The 20,889-nt window shown below is 44.1% G+C and overlaps 1 protein-coding gene across 1 annotated transcript in view; it reads right to left on the bottom strand.

Moving 5' to 3' along the window:
* The window catches only part of LOC129715014 (potassium voltage-gated channel subfamily H member 3-like), a 915,007-nt gene that overhangs the window by 35,276 nt on the left and 858,842 nt on the right, over positions 1-20,889 (bottom strand). Inside the window, 1 exon segment of the mRNA XM_055664831.1 lies at positions 1,846-2,153. Within this exon segment, the coding sequence (XP_055520806.1) occupies positions 1,846-2,153 (308 nt within the window).

The following is a 20,889-nucleotide window of genomic DNA, read 5'->3' as shown; positions in this document are numbered from 1 at the left end:
AGAGATTCAGAGAGAGAAAATTAAATCCCTGTAGGTTTTATTATCCCACAGTTTTTCTAAATCATCAGGCTCTTTGCTTCATTGTAACATTTTCAGGAACAAACAATGAAGTGGGTGCATGTGCACATGTGCGGAGCTCTTCTAGAGTGTGCTCATGTGCAGGACATTTCCGGAGTGTGCGCATGTGCAAAGTATTTCGGGCAGGAAAAGCCTGCGGAATCAGCCATGTTTGCCAGACGTTTCTGAGTTTGTGCATTGCAGAAATAAGTTGCTTAAAGCTTAAATAAAGTTAAGTTAATTACGAGTAGTGAAAGTTTAATTTATCTCACAATAAACAGCTTCCTGTAAGCAGTTACAAATGCTTGGTTTCTAATCCCCCTCCTGTTCTGCCTGGTGAAGAGAAAATCAATTGTGTAAAATATTTCACAATACTTGTTCACCATAACATTGTAAGAGATCTTTCCCCTGCGTTTAGTCTGCAGTATAAAATGTTGGTTGATTGAATGATGCAGCATAGAAACATGCCCTCTGAGTCCTCATTCACCATTGATCACCCATTCATTCACTACAGCTCTGTATTCCCACTTTCACGTCCTCTCCCGAAGCACCAGGGATAATTTTACAGAGGCCAATTATCCGACCAACCTGCACGTCTTTGGGATAGAAACAGAAATATAGAAAATAGTTGCAGGCCATTCGGCCCTTCGGCCCTTCGAGCCAGCACCACCATTCATTGTGATCATGGCTGATTGGCCCCAATCAATAACCCGTGACTGCCTTCTCCCTTGATTCCACTAGCCCCGAGAGCTCTATCTAACTCTCTCTTAAATACATCCAGTGATTTGGCCTCCACTGCCCTCTGTGGCAGGGAATTCCACAAATTCACAACTCTCTGGATGAAAAAGGTTTTTTCTCACCTCAGTCTTAAAAGGCCTCCCCTTTATTCTGAGACTGTGGCACCTAGTTCTGGGCTCGCCCAAAATTGGGAACATTTTTCCTGCATCTGGGACAAAATCCACGTTACCACAAACAGAACGTGTAAACTTCACACAGATGGCACCTGAGGGCAGGATTGATCCTGGGACTCTGTGGCAGAGAGGTAGCAGAACTGCCAGCTATGTCACTGTGCTGCCTTTATAAATGGTGGAGAACCTGACATGGCAGACTCTTGGCTAACAACACTGGAAATATCGGTCTCGATTCAAAACGTTATCCATTCCTTCTCTCCAGAGATGCTGCCTGTCCCGCTGAGTTTCTCCAGCTTTATGGGTCTATCTTTGGTTTAAACTAGCATCTGCAGTTCCATCCTACACACTGGAAATAAGTGTTGTTGTGTTTCCTTTTGGATTATTTGCCTTGAGAGAAACTAAGGAAAGTGTACTTAATGCAAGAATAATTAATTTACAATGGCAATGGCACAACGTACAAATGTTATTCTCTTATCTTGTGTCTGTACACTGTAAATGGGTCGAATGAAATCATGTGTGGTCTTTCTGCTGACTGAATAGCACACAACAAAAGCTTTTCACTGTACCTCAGTACACGTGACAATAAACTAAACTAAATGGCAAATACACAATTTGCGCTGAAGTACTGACGTGGAACATTCTTAAATCTTATACTCTGACTCTGCAAATTCCATATTTTCCATGAATCCCCAAATGTTTTCAACTTGAATTTATTGTTAGCTTTTGACACAAATAAAGGCAAGGCCTTGTCTGTGATTCGCGGTTGTAGAATTTAGATTGGCTGTATCCATTTGAGCTGAGCAAAATCTTCTCTGTTTTGCCAAAACAAAAAAAACGGATCAAGTAACTACCTCAGTGAACATGAAAAGCCTCTTACCTTGGGCTGAGTTGGGAGGGTGCAGATGAGTTTACAGCAGGGATTTGCAGTTTGGATGGCTTGCTCTCATTGTTATTTGGAAGTTTGCTTTTGCCGCAGTTCTTCTTTCTGTTATTTGGTGAGGCAGCTGGCTTGGATAACTCTTTGTCTGTCTCTGAACATGAGTGCAATGCACTGGTTGGTGGCGTCATTCCTGTAGTACTGTTTGCATTGGGAGACAAGGGTGTGCTTTCATCATCTTCGAGTTCTTCATCCTCCTGGATGGCGGGCAGCTTCTGGATAAGGCCACCGTTGCGTGCATATTCCAACTACAAAACAAAATTATAAAATTGATGAAGACTAAAATAAATGGGAAACCATTTTTTGTTCGGCTTCACCTTGTTTGAGTCATACGGCATGTGAATAGGGCAATTGGACCACACACTCCCTCTGATCAGCGGGCATTCCGTGCAGTTAACTCGTCTCCCAGCAATTGGACCATAACCTCTGTGGCCAGAGATTCAAGTACTTGTATAGGCACTTAAAAAGCATAGTCAGCAATTATTCATTATATTAATTGGTCTTTATGAAGAAACATCTCATTTCTGACCTCTGATAGACACAAAATGATGGAGTAACTCAGTGGGAGAGGCACTATCTCTGGATAGAAAGAATGGGTGACATTTCGGGTCGAGACCCTCCTTCAGACTCGACCCAAAATGTCACCCATTCCTTCTATCCAGAAATGCTGCATGTCCTGCTGAGTTACTCCAGCATTTTGTGTCTATCAGATGTTTAAACCAGCATCAGCAGTTCCTTCCTACAACATTGTGATAGTGCCGCCTTTGTGTCGGAGGATTGTTAATGATCATGAATAAACCACAGTACACTGTGCAGTCATTAACAATCCTCCGACACACAGGTGGCGCTATTAGAAACATTTCTGACCTCTACCGCACTGAGGCTTGGCGCCAGCTCTCGCCCACCTCCTCCTACTTATCCTTGGACCATGATCCCACAGATGAGCACCAGACCATCATCTCTCGGACCATCTCTAATTTGGTCACTTCCGGCTGTCTGCCCTCCACAGCCTCCAACCTTATTGTTCCCCAGCCTCGCACAGGAATCTTCTCCCCAAAATCCATAAACACAACTGCTCTGGCAGATCCATTGTTTCTGCTTGCTCCTGTCCCACTGAAATCATTTCCATGTACCTCGACTCCATCTTGCTCCAAATAGAGTCTGGAGAAGGGTCTCAACCCGAAACGTCACCTATTCTTGTCTCCAGAGATGCTCCTTGACCCGCTGAGTTACCACAGCTTTTTGTGTCTATCTAATTTCTGAGATTTACTGCAGAAATAATCAACTATACTAATGATTTTAATCCATCTTTCTTACAGAATGGGATGTCTGGACAATTACAATTTCCTATGGAAAGTACCATTCTCTCCCACTCACTGAACCTTCCTAAGCCTTTGCTTTCAGGTGGGCTGATATGCCCACCTGCTCCAGAGAAACAAATGCTCAATGGAGATCCTATAAACTGCAGATGATTTGGAGGCCAAGTCAATGGATATTTTTAAAGCAGAGATAGATAGATTCTTGAATATTACGGGTATCAAGGGTTATGAGGAGAAGGCTGGAGAATGGGGTTAGGAGGAAGAGATAGATCAGCCATGATTGAATGGTGGAGTAGACTTGATGGGTCGAATGGCCTAATTCTGCTCCTATCACTTACGGCATTATGACCTTATGAACTCAGTGGGCCAGGCAGCATCTGTGGAGGGAATTGACAGGTGATGTTTCAGGTTGGTGCCCTTCTTCAGACTGTTAGGAGTAGGGGTGGAAAGGATGAAGCAGGTAAAGAGAGATGGGGTCTCTCTCTGTCCAGTCCATCTCCACTTATCATCCATCTGACTCTGACTCCCAAGTCCAGCTCTCCCCCTTCTCTAATTGCCTCCTCCCGCCATCTCACCTCCTTGGTCCACTGATCCCTGCCTCTTCCCTCCCTTTCTCTTCCCCATTCTTGCTCTCTTCCCTCTTCACTCTCTGTTCTGATGCGGAGTCTCGAAACGAAACATCAGTAATTCCTTTCACCCCACAGATGCTGCTTGGCCAGCTGAGTTCCTCCAGCAGATGGTTCCTTGCTTAAGAATTGGCCTTTTTAAAAATTTTTCAGATTAAATAAATCTGAGATTTATTTTTTGGAATAGCTTTATGTCAGCCTGAGTAATGGTCTCACGGTGCGAGTCCACCCACGAGTGATCCCGAGCTGAAAACAAATCAAACTCGTGGTAACCACGTAGAATTAACGTAGCGGGAACGTCGGATCTCGTAACGCTAACGGCAGGTACTCGGGAAACTTGTTAACTCGTGAAAATCTTTCAACATGATGAAAGATTTCCACGAGTCAAATTTACTCTTAAAGTAAAAATTTTAAACTTTTAAACTTGTTGTAAGAACGTAGTAGCCCATGAGTTTACCGTAGTGACTCGTGAGTCTACCGTGGGCATCTTTAACTCAGCTGGACAGGCAGCATCTTTGGAGAGAAGGAATGGGTGACGGGATGACGTTTCCAAAATTCTGCTGCATCTTTGTGTTACTCCAGCACTGTGTGTTCACTTATTGTCAACCACCATCTGCCCTTTCTTGTGTATGACATTATTTGTATCTGTGGCAGTTGATTGTCGCACCCTTCAGTTTCCCAGGGGGGTTGGGACGGGACTGGAGGTGGGAGGGAAAGGTGGAGGGGGGGGGGGGGATGGGGGGAAGAACAAATATATGAAACACCAAAAATGGACAGCAGAGATGTATTTGCTATACCACTACAATACTCGGACTATTGGTACGCTGTTGTTTCCTTGACTACAGTCATGTGAAACGACTCTTGTACATTTAATATACAGATGATGTCTGGCAGTGAACCACACTCTCTCAAATCCGTAGAGAGACACGAAAAGCTGGAGTAACTCTACGGGTCAGACAGCATCTTTGGAGAAATGGACTAGGCGACTGCAGACTGAAGTCTGAAGAAGGGTCTTGACCCGAAATCTCGCCCATTGCTTTTCTCCAGAGATGCTGCCTGTCCCGCTGAGTTACCCCAGCTTTTTGAGCCTATCTTCAGTTTAAACCAGCAAATGCATTTCCTTCCTGCACCTCTCAAATCTGTTCCATTATTCAGTACTCCAATTTTTGTTTTATGTTACTAATTCTGGATAATATCGCCCCGTTCATTGGTCGTATGCCTCTATCCCACCACTGGTGCTATAAGTGCATTTGTTTTTTTTTACCCCGGGAGGAAATAAAATCAAATTCAGGAGTTCATCTGGAGCAGTTCTCGTATATAACAGCAAATGAAGAGAAATTGGCTGTTTAGAATCCTTAATTTAGACTCTTTTAATCCTTAAAGAGAGTGTAACTCGTGGATAAATCAGATCATCACTAAGCACCATCTCCCCCCTCCCCCGTCCAAAGCCCCTGGGCAACTGAAGGGAGCGACAATCAACTGCCACGGATATAAATAATGTCATACACAAGAAAGGGTAGATGCTGGTTGACAGTAAGTGAACACACAGTGCTGGAGTAACACAAAGACGCAGCAGAAATTTGGAAACGTCATCCCGTCACCCATTCCTTCTCTCAAGAGATGCTGCCTGTCCCGCTGAGTTAAAGATGCCCATGGTAGACTCACGAGTCACTACGGTAAACTCACGGGCTACTACGTTCTTGCAACGAGTTTAAAAGTTTAACATTTTTACTTCAAGAGTAAATTTGACTCGTGGAAATCTTTCATCATGTTGAAAGATTTTCACAAGTTAACAAGTTTCCCGAGTACCTGCCGGTAGCGTTACGAGATCCGACATTCCCACTACGTTAATTCTACATGATTACCACGAGTTTGATTTGTTTTAAACTCGGGATCACTTGTTGGTGGACTCGTACCGTGAGACAGGGGTTTAAGTAGTCAGTACGATGTGTAAACTTAAAGACAGAACCTCCCTATTTCATAGAGTCATAGATTGAAACAGCGAAAAAACACGCCTTTTGGTCCAACTTACCCACACCGGCCAACATGTCCCAGCTACACTAGACCCAGCTGCCCGCATTTGGCCCATTTCCCTCCAAACCTGTCCTATCCATGTACCTGTCTAACTGTTTCTTAAATGTCGGGATATTCTCTGCTTCAACTGCCTCCTCTGGCAGCTTGTTCTATACACCCACCACCCTTTGTGTGAAAAAGGTACTCCTCAGATTCCTATGAAACCTAAGTCCTCTGGTCCTTGTTTCACCTACCCTGGGCATCTACACGATCTATAAATTCATACACCTCTATAAGATCACCCCTCATCCTCTTGCGCTCCAAGGAATGGAGACCCAGCCTACTCAACATCTCCCAAGTGCTGCAGTGCAGTAATCTCTTTTCCTGCTTCCTGCATTGGATACACACTCATATTTCTGGAATAGGTCCTGAATCCTGAACCATCAGACTTCGAAGCAAAAATGCAGTAACTGCAAACATCCGTTCACTAAGTTATCCATTAGAACAGAAGAGTATAAGTAACACAACTGGGAATAGATTAGATGTCTCCTCGAGTAGCGCAGAACATTGCTCAATTTTACTTCGGAGTCACGTGAGTGACTTCGTGAAGAACCCCGCTACGGCGCATGCGTGTCATATCGCTAGACGCATGGTGCGAGTCAGACATGGGAGAGGACGTCTCCCTAGAGGGAAATGCAAAGAAGCAGGTAAGAGACTGCAAAATTTTTCCCACTTACCTTGCAGGTAGGAAATGCAAGAAGCTGCGGGAAGCTGGAGGGGAGAACCGCGGAAACAGCGGGCAGCCAGCAGCCAGCAGCAGCCGATGGCACGCGAATCCTCCGGAGAGGATTCCTAAAAGGCTATTTTTAGTAGCAGCAGAGAAACAGCTGTGCCCGACGTCGCTCCCCGCACCGGCAAGATTGACTGCTGCCGGGCGGGAAGCGAAGCAACACGTCCCGGGGGTTTTCCAGACTCAGGCGAGTCTATGTTGGATGCAGTCGCTAGCGGCTCCGGAGCCGATTGAAGCGGCTGCAGGACCCGGAAGAGAGCAGGACTACTCCGTAGCCGTCAGCCGACAGCTGGGACAGCAGCCCAAGGACCTACGCTACGGGGTCCGTGGGGCTGCGGGAGGAAGGACGTTCCTCCCAAACGGCAGGCTGAAAACCAGTACAGGTAAGAACAAATTTCCCTTACCTTTGGTTCTTTTCCAGACGTTGCTGCTGTATTCTGAAGAGCAGCAGGCAGCCAGCTAAGGACGTCAGGGCAGAGCCACAGGTCGTTACTGCTGTGTTCTGAACAGCAGGCAGCCAGCTACTGATGTCAGTATAGAGCTGAAGTGCTGCCACACAGAATTGCTGCTGCTTAATGACCAGCAGCAGGCAGCAATGAATGTCGGCACCAGCATCTCCCATAAGGGAGCGAGTGCCAAACTTCACCCTAAATGGGTAGAGGTGCCCGTGAGTACCGGGACCATGGGGAGCGACCAGTGCCCGTAGGCATGGGGACCGGCTGCGGGAAATACCGCGTGCGACTAGTGCCAGAGAGCACCAAGGTCGGCAGGAGCGGTCCCATATATTAAAGCACCCGCGACGACTAGTGCCCGAGAGCATGTAAGTCGGCTGGAGCGGTGGCTGGAGGAAATTTCTCCACAGTGGCAGGCTCCGGGATTGGAGGATAGCCACAGTGGGCAAATAAATATAAGTCCCACAGCAGTTTCCCATAAGGGCTGCATGAAATGTCAGACGCCTCTGAGGAGGGTATGGAAGGTCTGACGGGGTAAAATCTGAGCAGGTGATGGAGCCACTTTCCCCTATTGAAGGGTGGGATAAAACAACCTGCTGAACATGATGAGCCAGTACTGCCAGCAGAAACACACTGAGAATGATCTCGAGAAGGATGGCTGTGAGTATTGAATGGCGGTGAGTCCACCCATCAACTTCAAGCTAATATTTTTGCTGAAGTGTTGGCAAGGCTTTTATACCCCGGGATATTGTGGTGCTCTTAATGTAGCCATTGTTACAGGTGCACTTGCAGACATGTTGGGAAAGCCGTTAGGAGTCGGGATATTAAAATCCGTAATACTCTGAAAGGTCTCATGGCGAGCATAACAGCTTTGGCCCGCATGTTAGAAAAGGTGGACAAAATTAGTGACCACAAGGATGCCATTAGCACTATTTTTTGCAATGTGCAGTTTGAAGGGCCATTCAGCCAGCTCTAGACCCTAAGTTCGCTATACTATGTAAGCAAAGGGCTATAGACCCCGTTATTTGGGGGGGAGACCTGTCTAAACAGGTAAAAGAATTGGACGAGGAGGCTCGACTTTGGGGCTGATTAGAGCATCCAAAGGATATCTGGGGAAGACATTAACCTTATGTGCATCCTAAGAGAGGTAGTGTTTGTAATTATACTACAAAGAATTGGGCGAGGTACCCAGCAGCAGCGTCCTGTTTAGGGTTTGGCCCGGGACGACCACTGTGGAAGATGCAAAAGTCTCTACGTCAGCATCTACCCTAACATTAACCTTTAGGCCCTCCACAACCGCGTATGAAACCAAGAAAATAATTTGGTTACCACCGATAACCATGGAGGTAGGTGAATTTGGGGCTCCAGCATTAATAAGGAGCACGGAAGTTGGAGGGACATTGCAACTTCATGTTGAAGCTTGGTGTAATATATCTATGGGCAGATATATCCTTAGCAGTTTTAAGGGATATCTGATAGAGTTTCTACACAAACAAACCCTCCAGTACAACATAAACCGGACAGATATACATGCTGGTAATGGAATAAACCAAACCTGAACAACAGGATTTGTCTCAAACTTCTTTATTAGAAATAAGAAAGATGGGGGTTGCCGTATTATTATGGATTATCAATGCTTCACAATGTTGTGCAATATATTCATTTTAAAAATGGATACTTTTAGCAGGGCTAAAGAGTAAGTTTCAGCAGGCTACTGTATGGCAAGTATTAATCTTTAAGATCCTTGCTATTCAATATCCAACAGGGGGAAACATTTTAAACCAGCTTTGGGACTGCTGCAACACCAAAATCATAGAGTAATGGCATAGTTGGATGATATCCTTATTGTGGGAATAACTTATGAATCGGCATGTTAGGCAGTGGTTGCCACTAAACAATTGTTTGAACAGCTGGGATTCATTGTCCATCCACTTAAGTCAAAATTGACACCATTAACACATTTAATATGTTAATGACTTTACTAATATGGAAAGCCACAGAGTGCAATGGGCTCATAATTATAGAGGCCATTTATTTTGGCCAATGGAGCTAATGATAGAAGCTATAAAAGAATTACAATGTTGGGAACACAATGTTAAGTATTGCTCCAAACCCAATAGTTATTCTCAACCCGTCTGTGCTATTACAAACAGATGCCAGTGCAATTGGTTACGGTACAACTGATACCATCTCGAGCTATGGGGGAGATGGAATATATAAGAAGCTAACCTACATAACACTAAGGGTTAGAAATGTTAAGTGCATTTCATGGGCTAAAATCTTATTGCTCAGGAATGAAACTGCAGCATGTTAGATGGTAGATGGATAATACCTCGGTGGTGGCATATATAAGTCATATGGGTGGAAAGATATCAACATCTTGTGATGAATTGGCAAATTCAATTTGGCAATGGTGTGTCCAAAGGAATATTTGGCTATCGGCTACGTATCTACCAGGGATACTAATTCAGTGGCAGACACCAGGTCACGAAAATTTAGTGAAGTACTGAATGGATGTTGGATAGAACGGTATTTGCTGAAATCAGTAAAGTATGTAAGGCCGGATATTAGAATTGCATCCAGGGTTAAATCACCAGTTACCGAGGTATGTATCATTGATACCAGATCCTGAGGCAGAAGCTACAGATGCTGTTTCACTGCACTAGGGGAGGGTTTTCATTTATGTATTTCCTCCTTTTCTACTTTATAAATTTGGGGTACTAAGGGAAATTCAACAGGAATCGGCATCGGGGATGTCTTAGTACCTGATTGGCTTACCCAACTATGGTTTTCCGGGGTACAGGACATGGTGCTGGAACCATGTATAACGGTAAGACATAGTCCTAAGTGGCTGGTGCATCCAGTAACTGAGGATAGCTATCCATGTCATAGAAAATATTGATTTAGTAGGTTGTAGACTCTAAAACACCGCTACGGGACATGGGGCTATCAAAAGAACTGTGGACATGATCACAGCAGCACAAAGAAGGTCTACACAAAAACAGTATTTAGGTCATATTAAAAATGGACTAATTACTGCCATAATAACTTTCTGGACCACAGAAATAAGGATGTTCCGGCGGTGCTAGAGTTTCTCACCAGCCTGCACTATGGAGGACTGAGTTTCAGCACTGTGAATAGTGCCAAAAGTGCATTGTCAAGTTATTGGTGGCAAGGAACAGTAAGACAGTCTGTGGGATCACATCCTCTGGTAGTTAATATTTTAAGAGGAAAGGTTAACACCAAGCCACCAAAAATAAGATACAACTATATCTGGGATGTAAGTGTGGCTTTGACCTTGCTAAGGAATTGGTCGCCGGCTACAGCATTAAATCTGGATAACTAACTAGAAATGGTAATGCTGATGGCGCTAGTCACAGCGCATAAGCTCCAGTTATTGCTAAAAGTAAGACTGGATGGCTTCACTATGGCGGCAGGAAGTTTGGGGTTTGTGATCCAGGACCGTATTATTAAACAAAATAGGCCAGGATCAGCGGGGCAGGTCATAGAATTGATGGCCTACCCGGAGGACAAACGCCTCTGTATAGTGAAGCACGTTTTTGTTATACAGTGAAAGTACAAACGCTATCAGAGGCAAGGTATGGCGTTTAATCAGCTATAAGAAACTGTACTGTAGAGTGTAACTCAGACCATTTCGGGGTGGCTGAAATATGGGTTAAGATAGGCGGGAGTGCACTATAACATATTTAAATATCACTCCACCAGGGCTGCAGCTACATCCGCAGCAAGACGCCTTGATGTATCCATGGACCAAATCCTCATGATTGCAAGATGGTTGTCGGAGAAAACGTTTCAGAAATGTTATAACAAACCAGTTAGCAGTATGGGAACGTTTTCGGGGAACATTTTAAGTTCTGTATGATAATTTATCCCTGAAGAATACAGGGTTATGATTTGAATTAATTAGATATTATTTATCTTTTCCATTAAATAATTGGTATGAATGTTTTGAATATAATTAACAATTTCTCCCTAACTACCAAGGCAGTTGTGAAGCATGGACTCGCTCCACGGCATGAGGTCACAGAGCTTTGAAATCTTCACGAAGTCACTCACGTGACTCCGAAGTAAAATAGTAAGATTAAACGAGAACTTACCAGTTTGAAGTTTGATCTTTATTTTATGAGGAGGGACATTGAGGGAATACGTGCCCTCCGCTCCCACCCTCATATGGTCATATCTTAAACTGGTATCTCTTTAATAATCTTACTATCTTAGGTCATTATAGTGTATCTGTGACCTCACACCGCTGCTTTGAAGAAAACACGCATGCGCCGTAGCGGGGTTCTTCACGTATTCCCTCAATGTTCCTCCTCATAAAATAAAGATCAAACTTCAAACTGGTAAGTTCTCGTTTAATCTTACTATTATATTTTGTTGCTCAATCCCCTATCCTCTGCTTCTTTGAACATCCTAAAATCTATCAATATTAGCCTTGAATAATTGCAACAATTGAACCGCTGCAGCCTCTGAGGTAGGGAACTCCAAAGTTCTGCAACGCTCTGCGTGAAGAGATATTTCCTCACCATTATCTTAAACAGATTTGAAATCCGAGACCAGGGCCCCTTGTTCTCGATTTACCAGTCTGAAGAAAGAGCCTCTTGGCATTTGTCCTGTTAATCCCTCTTGGAGGGATTGCCTCAAAAATATTCTTCAAAACTCCAGTCTGCATAGACCAAGCTTAATTATAGGACTATGTAGGAAGGAACTGCAGATGTTGGTGTAAACACAAAACACAAAAAGCTGGAGTAACTCAGCGGGTCAGGCAGCATCTCTGGAGAGAAGGAATAGGTGACATTTCGGGTTGAGACCCTTCTTCAAACTACTTCCTCGGCAGTGAACCAATATTACTGCAACGTCAACAGAATCATTTTCATTTCTCCATCCTATGAGCTGGCACACGCAGACGTCCAGTGCAACAATATCCAATTACTTGTCACTGTTGTAAAAAAAGTTGGCTATATTATTCATAGTACTGACGTGAATAACTACATTTTGGTCTACACTGTTCTGACACTGACACCGTCAGCCCATTTCTTTAAAGTGTGAATACATTTACAGAGAGTGTTCAGCTTTAAGTTTCTGGGCACTCACATTTCACAGGACCTCACATGGTCCACCAACACCGCTGCGCTGGTCAAGAAGGCACAGCAACAACTGTTCTTCCTGAGAACATTAAAAAATACTTGTCTGCCCTAACAGCTGCTGACAACCTTCTACCGCTGTACCACAGAGAGCATATTAACGTATGGCATCTCTGTGTGGTATCTCAGCTGCACGGAGGCGGAGAGGAGAGCTCTTCAGCGCGTCATCCACAGAGCACAGAGGATTATTGGGACACCGCTACCACACACGGTGCCTCAGGAAGGCCGTCAGCATCAGTAAAGACTCCTCACACCCTTGTAACAGACTGTTCGAACTACTTCCCTCCGGCAGATGTTACAAGGCCTTCTACGCCCGAACCTCCAGACTCAGGAACAGCTTCATTCCCAGAGCTATAGCCCTGAGTGCCCCCCACCCACATGGACTGTCTCCCTCGGATGGTCACGTCGCACAGACACATCCACACTTTAGTCTGTTTTGACTATTTTGCTGTTGTAATGTTCTTTTTACAAACCATATTCTCGGGGTATCTAAATCTAAATTGTATTAGTTATTTAAGTTATGACATCGGATGGAAGCTGCAAACCAAATCTCGTTGCGCTTATGTGCAATGACAATAAAAGTTATTATTATTATTATTATTATTATTATTACAGTCTCCCCACAGCTCCTTGCCCTTCTGCTCAAAGTAGAAGTAATAAAACCTTGTTGGCCTAAGAGTTTCCCTATGATGGACGCCCAGGCACTGTTGACTAATTCTCCCAGCAACGTCCAAATGTATCATTATACAGAACACATTGTAATTTGATGCTCTTCAAGCACATACTGTAAATCACACGAGACTGACAAAGGAAAGTGCCTGGTCAGATTTCTGGGATGGTACACAAGAATCCTTAAGGTGAAGGGGAAAAGATTTAATGGGAATCTGAGGGGTAACCTTTTCACACAAAGGGTGGTGGGGGTATGGAACAAGCTGTCAGAGGAGGTAGTTGATGCAGGGACTATCCTAACATTTAAGAAACAGTTAGACAGGTACATGGAGGGATATGAACCAAATGTGGGCAGGTGGAACTAGTGTTGCTGGGACATGTTGGCAAGTTGGGCCGAATGGCCTGTTTCCATTCTATGACTCGATTACACAAATCCAGTCATTATCACGTTTCACTCTGGGAAATGTCAATTTTTCAAACATTTTGCTCCAATGGATCCGCACTGAAACTGATTTCTGGGCCACTCAACGAAATGTCAACTTTGATTACCAGTGGAATTATGGTCGGTTGGTTGGAATAATGCTAAATAAGGCATTTCATTTAAATGTATTTAATGTTTGTTAAAATATGATGTTATTAAGGTAACTAATTAGGGCACATATTTTCTGTGGCTGCTCTCCTGTGAATACAGAGCTGAGAATGAATCATTATTAATATACTATCTCAGAAACCAATTGAGCAGTTGCTATATTTTGATCAGTCCCATGTCCTAGGCATAACAGGCAGGGTAGAACATCACAGAGTCAGAAGAAGGGTCTTGATCCGAAACGTCACCCATTCCTTCTCTCCAGAGATGCTGCCTGTCCCGCTGAGTTTTTCATGTCTACCTTAGAAAATCAGAAAAATGAGGGTGAGCACATAGTCTGTATCTCTGGTGGAGACACACAGCTAAAGAAATCACCTTTGGTTCCCTTTGGTTGCAGCCTCTGGTTTTAATGGTTAGCACACAACAAAAGCTTTTCACTGTACCTCGGTAGATGTGACAATAAACTAAACTCAACTAATGAAGAATTTATTTCTCATGAATATGCAACTGGTATATTTGAGGAAACAGTGTGCTTGTGGCTGATTAATTCCACTCACAAACACAGAATGACTAAGGCACTTCTGAGCTATGAAGTTATAAAATGCAAAGGAAGGTGGCAGCTTTTAAGCAAATGCCCCTTTTCAATCCATATAAAGGTACTAAACACTTTTATTCCCCTTTCCCATTCCCACACAGTCCTTCCTGGACGTGCATATATCAGAAGATCTTTCCTGGTCCCAGCACACCGATGCAATTGTAAAGAAGGCACATTAGTGACTCTACTTCCTGAGAAGATTACGAAGATTCTGCATATCAAAGAGGGTTCTCCTAAACTTCTACAGGTGCATGGTGGAGAGCATTCTGACTAGTTGCATCGTGGCCTGGTTTGACAACTTGAACGTGCAGGCGCGAAAAAGACTACAAAAAGTTGAGACCACTGCCCAGTCCATCACCGGTTTAGACCACCCCACCGTCGAAGGGATCTATCGTATCAAGAAGGCAGCCAACATCATCAAGGACCCACACCATCCTGGCCACACACTTATCTCATCACTGCCATCAGGAAGAAGGTACAGGAGTCTGAAAACTGTAACTTCCAGGTTCAGGAACAGCTTCTTCCCAACAACCATTAGGCTATTAAACACAATGTTCAATGAATCGGCTCTGAGCTCTGAACTGCAAAAAGCTATATTATTATTGCACTATTCTTATAGCTATAAAACTCTGATCTTGGATGTGTGTGTGTGTGTGTGTGTGTGTGTGTGTGTGTGTGTGTGTGTGTGTGTGTGTGTGTATGTGTGTGTGTGTGTGTGTGTGTGTGTGTGTGTGTGTGTGTATATTTATTTGTTTGTGTGTCATCACATCTACTCGAAGAAACGACGCACTAACGGGAACATTTTCACATGTTCCGGTAGAGATTTACCCCCTGGAGTAAGAAATCGGCTTAACTGAAAATGGTATGCTTTATTTCTTTAGTTATTAATAAAAATGTTTAAAAAGCTGAAATTTCTTTGAAAATAAAAACCGAGCGGCTTTGGCTGATTACGTCACAATGGCTCTGCGTGTAGCGGGCTCTGTGTGTTGCGTCTGCACTGCGAGCTGACTTCCCCCTGCGAGCTGCCGCCCTCCACAAGCTGCTGCCGCACAAACCCCCCCCCCCCCCCCCCCCCCCCCCCCCTGAGCTGCCGCCCTCCCTCGCCGACCAAAGATCTTAGCTGAAGACTGCTTTAGCCTAACCACACTCCTTTGGTCGACACTCGCTCTCACCCGCTCGTGCATCAGCTTAGGTCTCTCCCCCTCCCATCTCTACCCCTCCCCTCTTCCCCCCCCCTCTCCCCCTCCCCCCCCCCTCTCCCCCCCCCCCCCCCCTCTGTCCTCCCCTCTCTCTCCCTTAGCTCAGCCCGGGCCACCCCCACTTCTCTCCCCCCACCTCTATCTCCCCCCTTTCTCTCCCCCTCTCTCTCCCTCCTCCCCCTCCTCCCTCCCCCCCCCCTTCCCTCTCCCCCTCCCCCTCCCTCCCCCCCTCTCCCCCCTCTCTCTCCCCCACCTCTCACTCTGCTCCCTTCCCCCCGTCTACCCCCTCTCCACTTCAACTCCCTTCGCCCCCTCTCCCCTTTCTCGTCCCCCCCTCTCTCACCCCCCTCTCTCTCTCTGTCTCTGCCTCTCTCTCTCTGTCTCTGCCCCTCTCTCTCTGTCTCTGCCCCTCTCTCTGTCTCTGCCCCCTCTCTCTCTGCCCTCTCTCTCTACCCCCTCCCTCTCTAGCCACCCCAGCGAGTTGGGGGCTATGCGTGAGTGGATAGGGCAGGGATGGGGTAAAAGGAGCCAATTAATAATATTAGTATAATATCAAGGGGGGTGGTTAGTCTGTGTGTGTGCGGGGGGTAGTTAGAGTGTGTGTGTGACACTGCAGGTCTACCGCCCCCCCCCCCCGTCCTCCCACCCCCGCCCCCCCGTCCCCCCTCTCCCCCGGTCTAGTATTTGTCATTTATTGATCTTTTTTTTTTCTCTTCCCGTTATTTTCAATGTTTACATATTGACATATTCTGTTGTGCTGCAGCAAGTAAGAATATCATTGTCCCGTCTGGGACATATGACAATAAAACACTCTTAAACACTCTTGAACACACACACTCTCTTTCTCTCTCTTCCTGAATCAGGGCTTCCCAACTTTCCAGCAGAATCAAAATCGTTTTTCACTATTTGGCAATTTAAATCTATCTAAACACTCTTGACTCTTGACTTGACTCTTGACTGCCCTAGTTCTTCTCCATTGTCAGAGTGAGGCGAAACACAAATTGGAGGACCAGCATCTCATATTTTGCTTGGTCCGCTTTACAATATGAATATTGATTTCTCTCACTTCAGGTAGCCCCTGCATTCCTTCACTCTCTATCCCTCACCCACCCAAGTCGCACTAGCTTCTCGTTTTCACCCCACAAACAGGTTACAATGGCCTGCTTCCTTCATTATCATTACTTTTTTGCATATCTTTCACTCATTCTTTCTATCTCTCTACATCATCGTCTACATATCTCATTTCCCTTTCCCGTGACTTTCAGTCTGAAGAAGGGTCGTGACCCAGAGATGCTGCCTGTCCCGCTGAGTTACTCCAGTATTTTGTGACTGTCATCCGCTACTTTGGCTTCTCCTTCCCTCTGGTGTTTGATCTATTGCAGGGTCTGGGTCGCACCCATCTCATCAATTTCCTTATCATCCTGTTTACTCCTGTTCAACAATCTGTTGCCTCAGACTTTGGGTTGAAGAACCAGGTTTACTGAAAAGGCAATTTATAATTATAGGCAGCATGGAGTAAATGAGGTGCTTGAGGAGTATAAAGAATGTAAAAAGAATCTTAAGAAATAAATTAGAAAAGCTAAAAGAAGATATGAGGTTGTTTTGGCAAGGTGAAAGTAAATCCAAAGGGTTTCTACAGCTATATTAATAGCAAAAGGATAACGAGGAATAAAATTGGTCCATTAGAGAGTCATAGTGGACAGCTATATGCAGAGCCAAAAGAGATGGGGGAGATATTGAACAATTTATTTTCTTCGGTATTCACCAAGGAGAAGGATATTGAATTATGTGAGGTAAGGGAAACGAGTAGAGTAGCTATGGAAACTATGAGATTCAAAGAAGAAGAAGTACTGACACTTTTGAAAAATATAAAAGTGGACAAGTCTCCAGGTCCTGACAAGATATTCCCTAGGACATTGAGGGAAGTTAGTGTAGAAATAGCAGGGGCTATGACAGAAATATTTCAAATGTCATTAGAAATGGGAATAGTCCCCGAGGATTGGCGTACTGCGCATGTTGTTCCATTGTTTAAAAAGGGTTCTAAGAGTAAACCTAGCAATTATAGGCCTGTTAGTTTGATGTCAGTGGTGGGAAAATTCATGGAAAGGATACTTAGAGATAATATATATATGCATCTGGATAAACAGGGTCTGATTAGGAACAGTCAACATGGATTTGTGCCTTGACTAATCTTCTTGGATTTTTTGAAGAGGTTACTCTGGAAATTGATGAGGGTAAAGCAGTGGATGTTGTCTATATGGACTTTAGTAAGGCTTTTTACAAGGTTCCTCATGGAAGGTTGGTTAAGAAGGTTCAATTGTTGGGTATTAATGGTGGAGTAGCAAGATGGATTCAGCAGTGGCTGAATGGGAGATGCCAGAGAGTAATGGTGGATGGCTGTTTGTCAGGTTGGAGGACAGTGACTAGTGGGGTGCCTCAGGGATCTGTGTTGGGTCCACTGTTGTTTGTCATGTACATCAATGATCTGGATGATGGTGTGGTAAATTGGATTAGTAAATATGCAGATGATACTAAGATAGGCGATGTTGTGGATAATGAAGTAGATTCCCAAAGTCTACAGAGAGATTTAGGCCATTTGGAAGAGTGGGCTGAAAGATGGCAGATGGAGTTTAATGCTGATAAGTGTGAGGTGCTACATCTTGGCAGGACAAATCAAAATAGGATGTACATTGTAAATGGTAGCAAATTGAGGAATGCAGTTGAACGGAGGGATCTAGGAATAATTGTGCATAGTTCCCTGAAGGTGGAATCTCATATAGATAGGGTGGTAAAGAAAGCTTTTGGTGTGCTAGCCTTTATAAATCAGAGCATTGAGTATAGAAGTTGGGATGTAATGTTAAACTTGTACAAGGCATTGGTGAGACCAATTCTGGAGTATGGTGTACAATTTTGGTCGCCCAATTATAGGAAGGATGTCAACAAAATAGAGAGAGTACAGAGGAGATTTACTGGAATGTTGCCTTAGTTTCAGCAAGTAGGTTACAGAGAAAGGTTGAACAAGTCTTTATTCTTTGGAGAGCAGAAGGTTAAGGGGGGATTTGATAGAGGTCTTAAAATGATGAGAGGGATAGGCAGAGTTGACGTGGATAAGTTTTTCCAATTGAGAATAGGGAAGATTCAAACAAGAGGACATGACTTGAGAATTAAGGGACAGATATTTAGGGGTAACATGAGGGGGAACTTCTTTACTCAGAGAGTGGTAGCTGTGTGGAATGAGCTTCCAGTGGAAGTGGTGGAGGCAGGTTCGATTTTATCATTTAAAAATTAATTGGATAGTTATATGGATGGGAAAGGAATGGACGGTTATGGTCTGAGTGCAGTTAGATGGGACTAGGGGAAAATAAGTGTTCGGCATGGACTTGTAGAGCCGAGATGGCCTGTTTCCATGCTGTAATTGTTATATGGTTATACATGAAGCTACTTCACAAATGCTCGGCACACTGCAGAGACTATGATTTATTTATAAATTGATTTTCCCCCCCCTGCACATCAAAGTGAGATATTAGTGTGGTTAGGTTGAAATATTTTTCCATTTTGAGCATTCAGTATCAACATCAGGGATTCAGGAAGATCAGGCATTGTATGGTTAGGAACACTCTCTCTCAATAATATAGCACAGGCTTAGCCTCAGCCAGCATTCATCACTGAAAAAGGGCCACATTTTATTTCCCACAAATGTAATTAAAGCAGAAAAATATTGAACTTTGTACAAGTGTGCCACACAGGGCTTAGGGCCTCGAGATCTTAGGGGGCCTCACATGTGAAATAGCTTAGCTATTTAGAAATAGCTCTTCATCTAAATCTGGCCCTGGTTCCAAACTCTGTATTACAATTAGCACAAATATTGTTAATATTGCACATGATACACAGGTAAATTGATAGGACACGTTTGGAGGGATATGGACCAAGTGCAGGCAGGTGGGACTAGTGTAGCTGGGACATGTTGGCCGGTGTGGGCAAGTTGGGCCAATGGGCCTGTTTCAACACTGTATCACTCTATGACTATAAATATTGCACTTCTTAATGTTGAATCAATGCAGTTTTTGATTTGAATAATCTGTGTGTAAATTTTGTTTGCAAGGAAGGAAGGTCGAAGGCAGAAGATCCTGAGAACTATCACACCCAGGTTCAAGAAGAGCTTCTTCTCAGCGACCATGTGTTCTTGAAGCACATTGCACAATCCTCACCACAATCCTAGCTCTGCAACAATCTACTAATGGGCTTTGTTTTAGGCTGTGCTACATGCTTGAGTTTTATACCACCATTGTCTAGTTACCCAGTATCACTGATAATTCATTTATTCTACTTTTGATTACTGATTCTTAAAGGGTTGACGGTGGATATGCAATGGAAGGCATTTAAAGACTGCATGGATGAACTACAACAATTGTTCATCCCACTTTGGCAAAATAATAAATCAGGGAAAGTAGTGCATCCGTGGATAAAAAGGGAAATCAGGGATAGTATGAAAACAAAAGACGAAGCATACAAATTAGCCAGATAAAGGAGCCTACCAGGGGACTAGGAAAAATTCAGTCCAGCAGAGGAGGACAAAAGGCTTAATTAGGAAAGGGAAAATAGATTATGAAAGAAAACTGGCAGGGAACATAAAAACTGACGGCAAACGTTTTAATAGATATGTGAAGAGAAAAAGATTTGTTAAAACAAATGTAGGTCCCTTGCAGTCAGAAACAGGCGAATTGATCATGGGGAACAAGGATATGGCAGACCAATTGAATAACTACATTGGTTCTGTCTTCACTAAGGAAGACTTAAATAATCTGCCGGAAATAGCAGGGGACCGGGGGTCTAATGAGATGGAGGAAATGAGTGAAATCCAGATTAGCCGGGAAGTGGTGTTAGGTAAATTGAATGGATTAAAGGCCGATAAATCCCCAGGGCCAGATAAGTTGCACCCCAGAGTACTTAAGGAAGTAGTCCCAGAAATAGTGGATGCATTAGTGATAATTTTTCAAAACTCGTTAGATTCTGGAGTAGTTCCTGAGGATTGGCGGGTAGCTAATGTAACCCCACTTTTTAAAAAGGGAGGGAGAGAGAAAACGGGGAATTACAGACCAGTTAGTCTAACATCGGTAGTGGGGAAATTGCTAGAGTCAGTTATTAAAGATGGGATAGCAGCACATTTGGAAAGTGATGAAATCATAGGACAAAGTCAGCATGGATTTATGAAGGGTAAATCATGTCTGACGAATCTTTTGGAATTTTTCGAGGATGTAACTAGTAGAGTGGATAAGGGAGAACCAGTGGATGTGTTATATCTGAACTTTCAGAAGGCTTTCGACAAGATCCCACATAAGAGATTAGTATACAAACTTATAGCACACGGTATTGGGGGTTCAGTATTGATGTGGATAGCGAACTGGCTGGCAGACAGGAAGCAAAGAGTAGGAGTAAACTGGTCCTTTTCAGAATGGCAGGAAGTGACTAGTGGGGTACCGCAAGGCTCAGTGCTGGGACCCCAGCTATTTACAATATATTTTAATGATCTGGATTAGGGAATTGAATGCAACATCAAATTTGTGGATGAC

Source organism: Leucoraja erinacea, chromosome 46 (assembly GCF_028641065.1).
Source record: "Leucoraja erinacea ecotype New England chromosome 46, Leri_hhj_1, whole genome shotgun sequence".
NCBI lineage: Eukaryota > Metazoa > Chordata > Chondrichthyes > Rajiformes > Rajidae > Leucoraja > Leucoraja erinaceus.
Note: the sequence above shows the minus strand (reverse complement) of the source record. Positions and strands in the feature narration are given on the sequence as shown.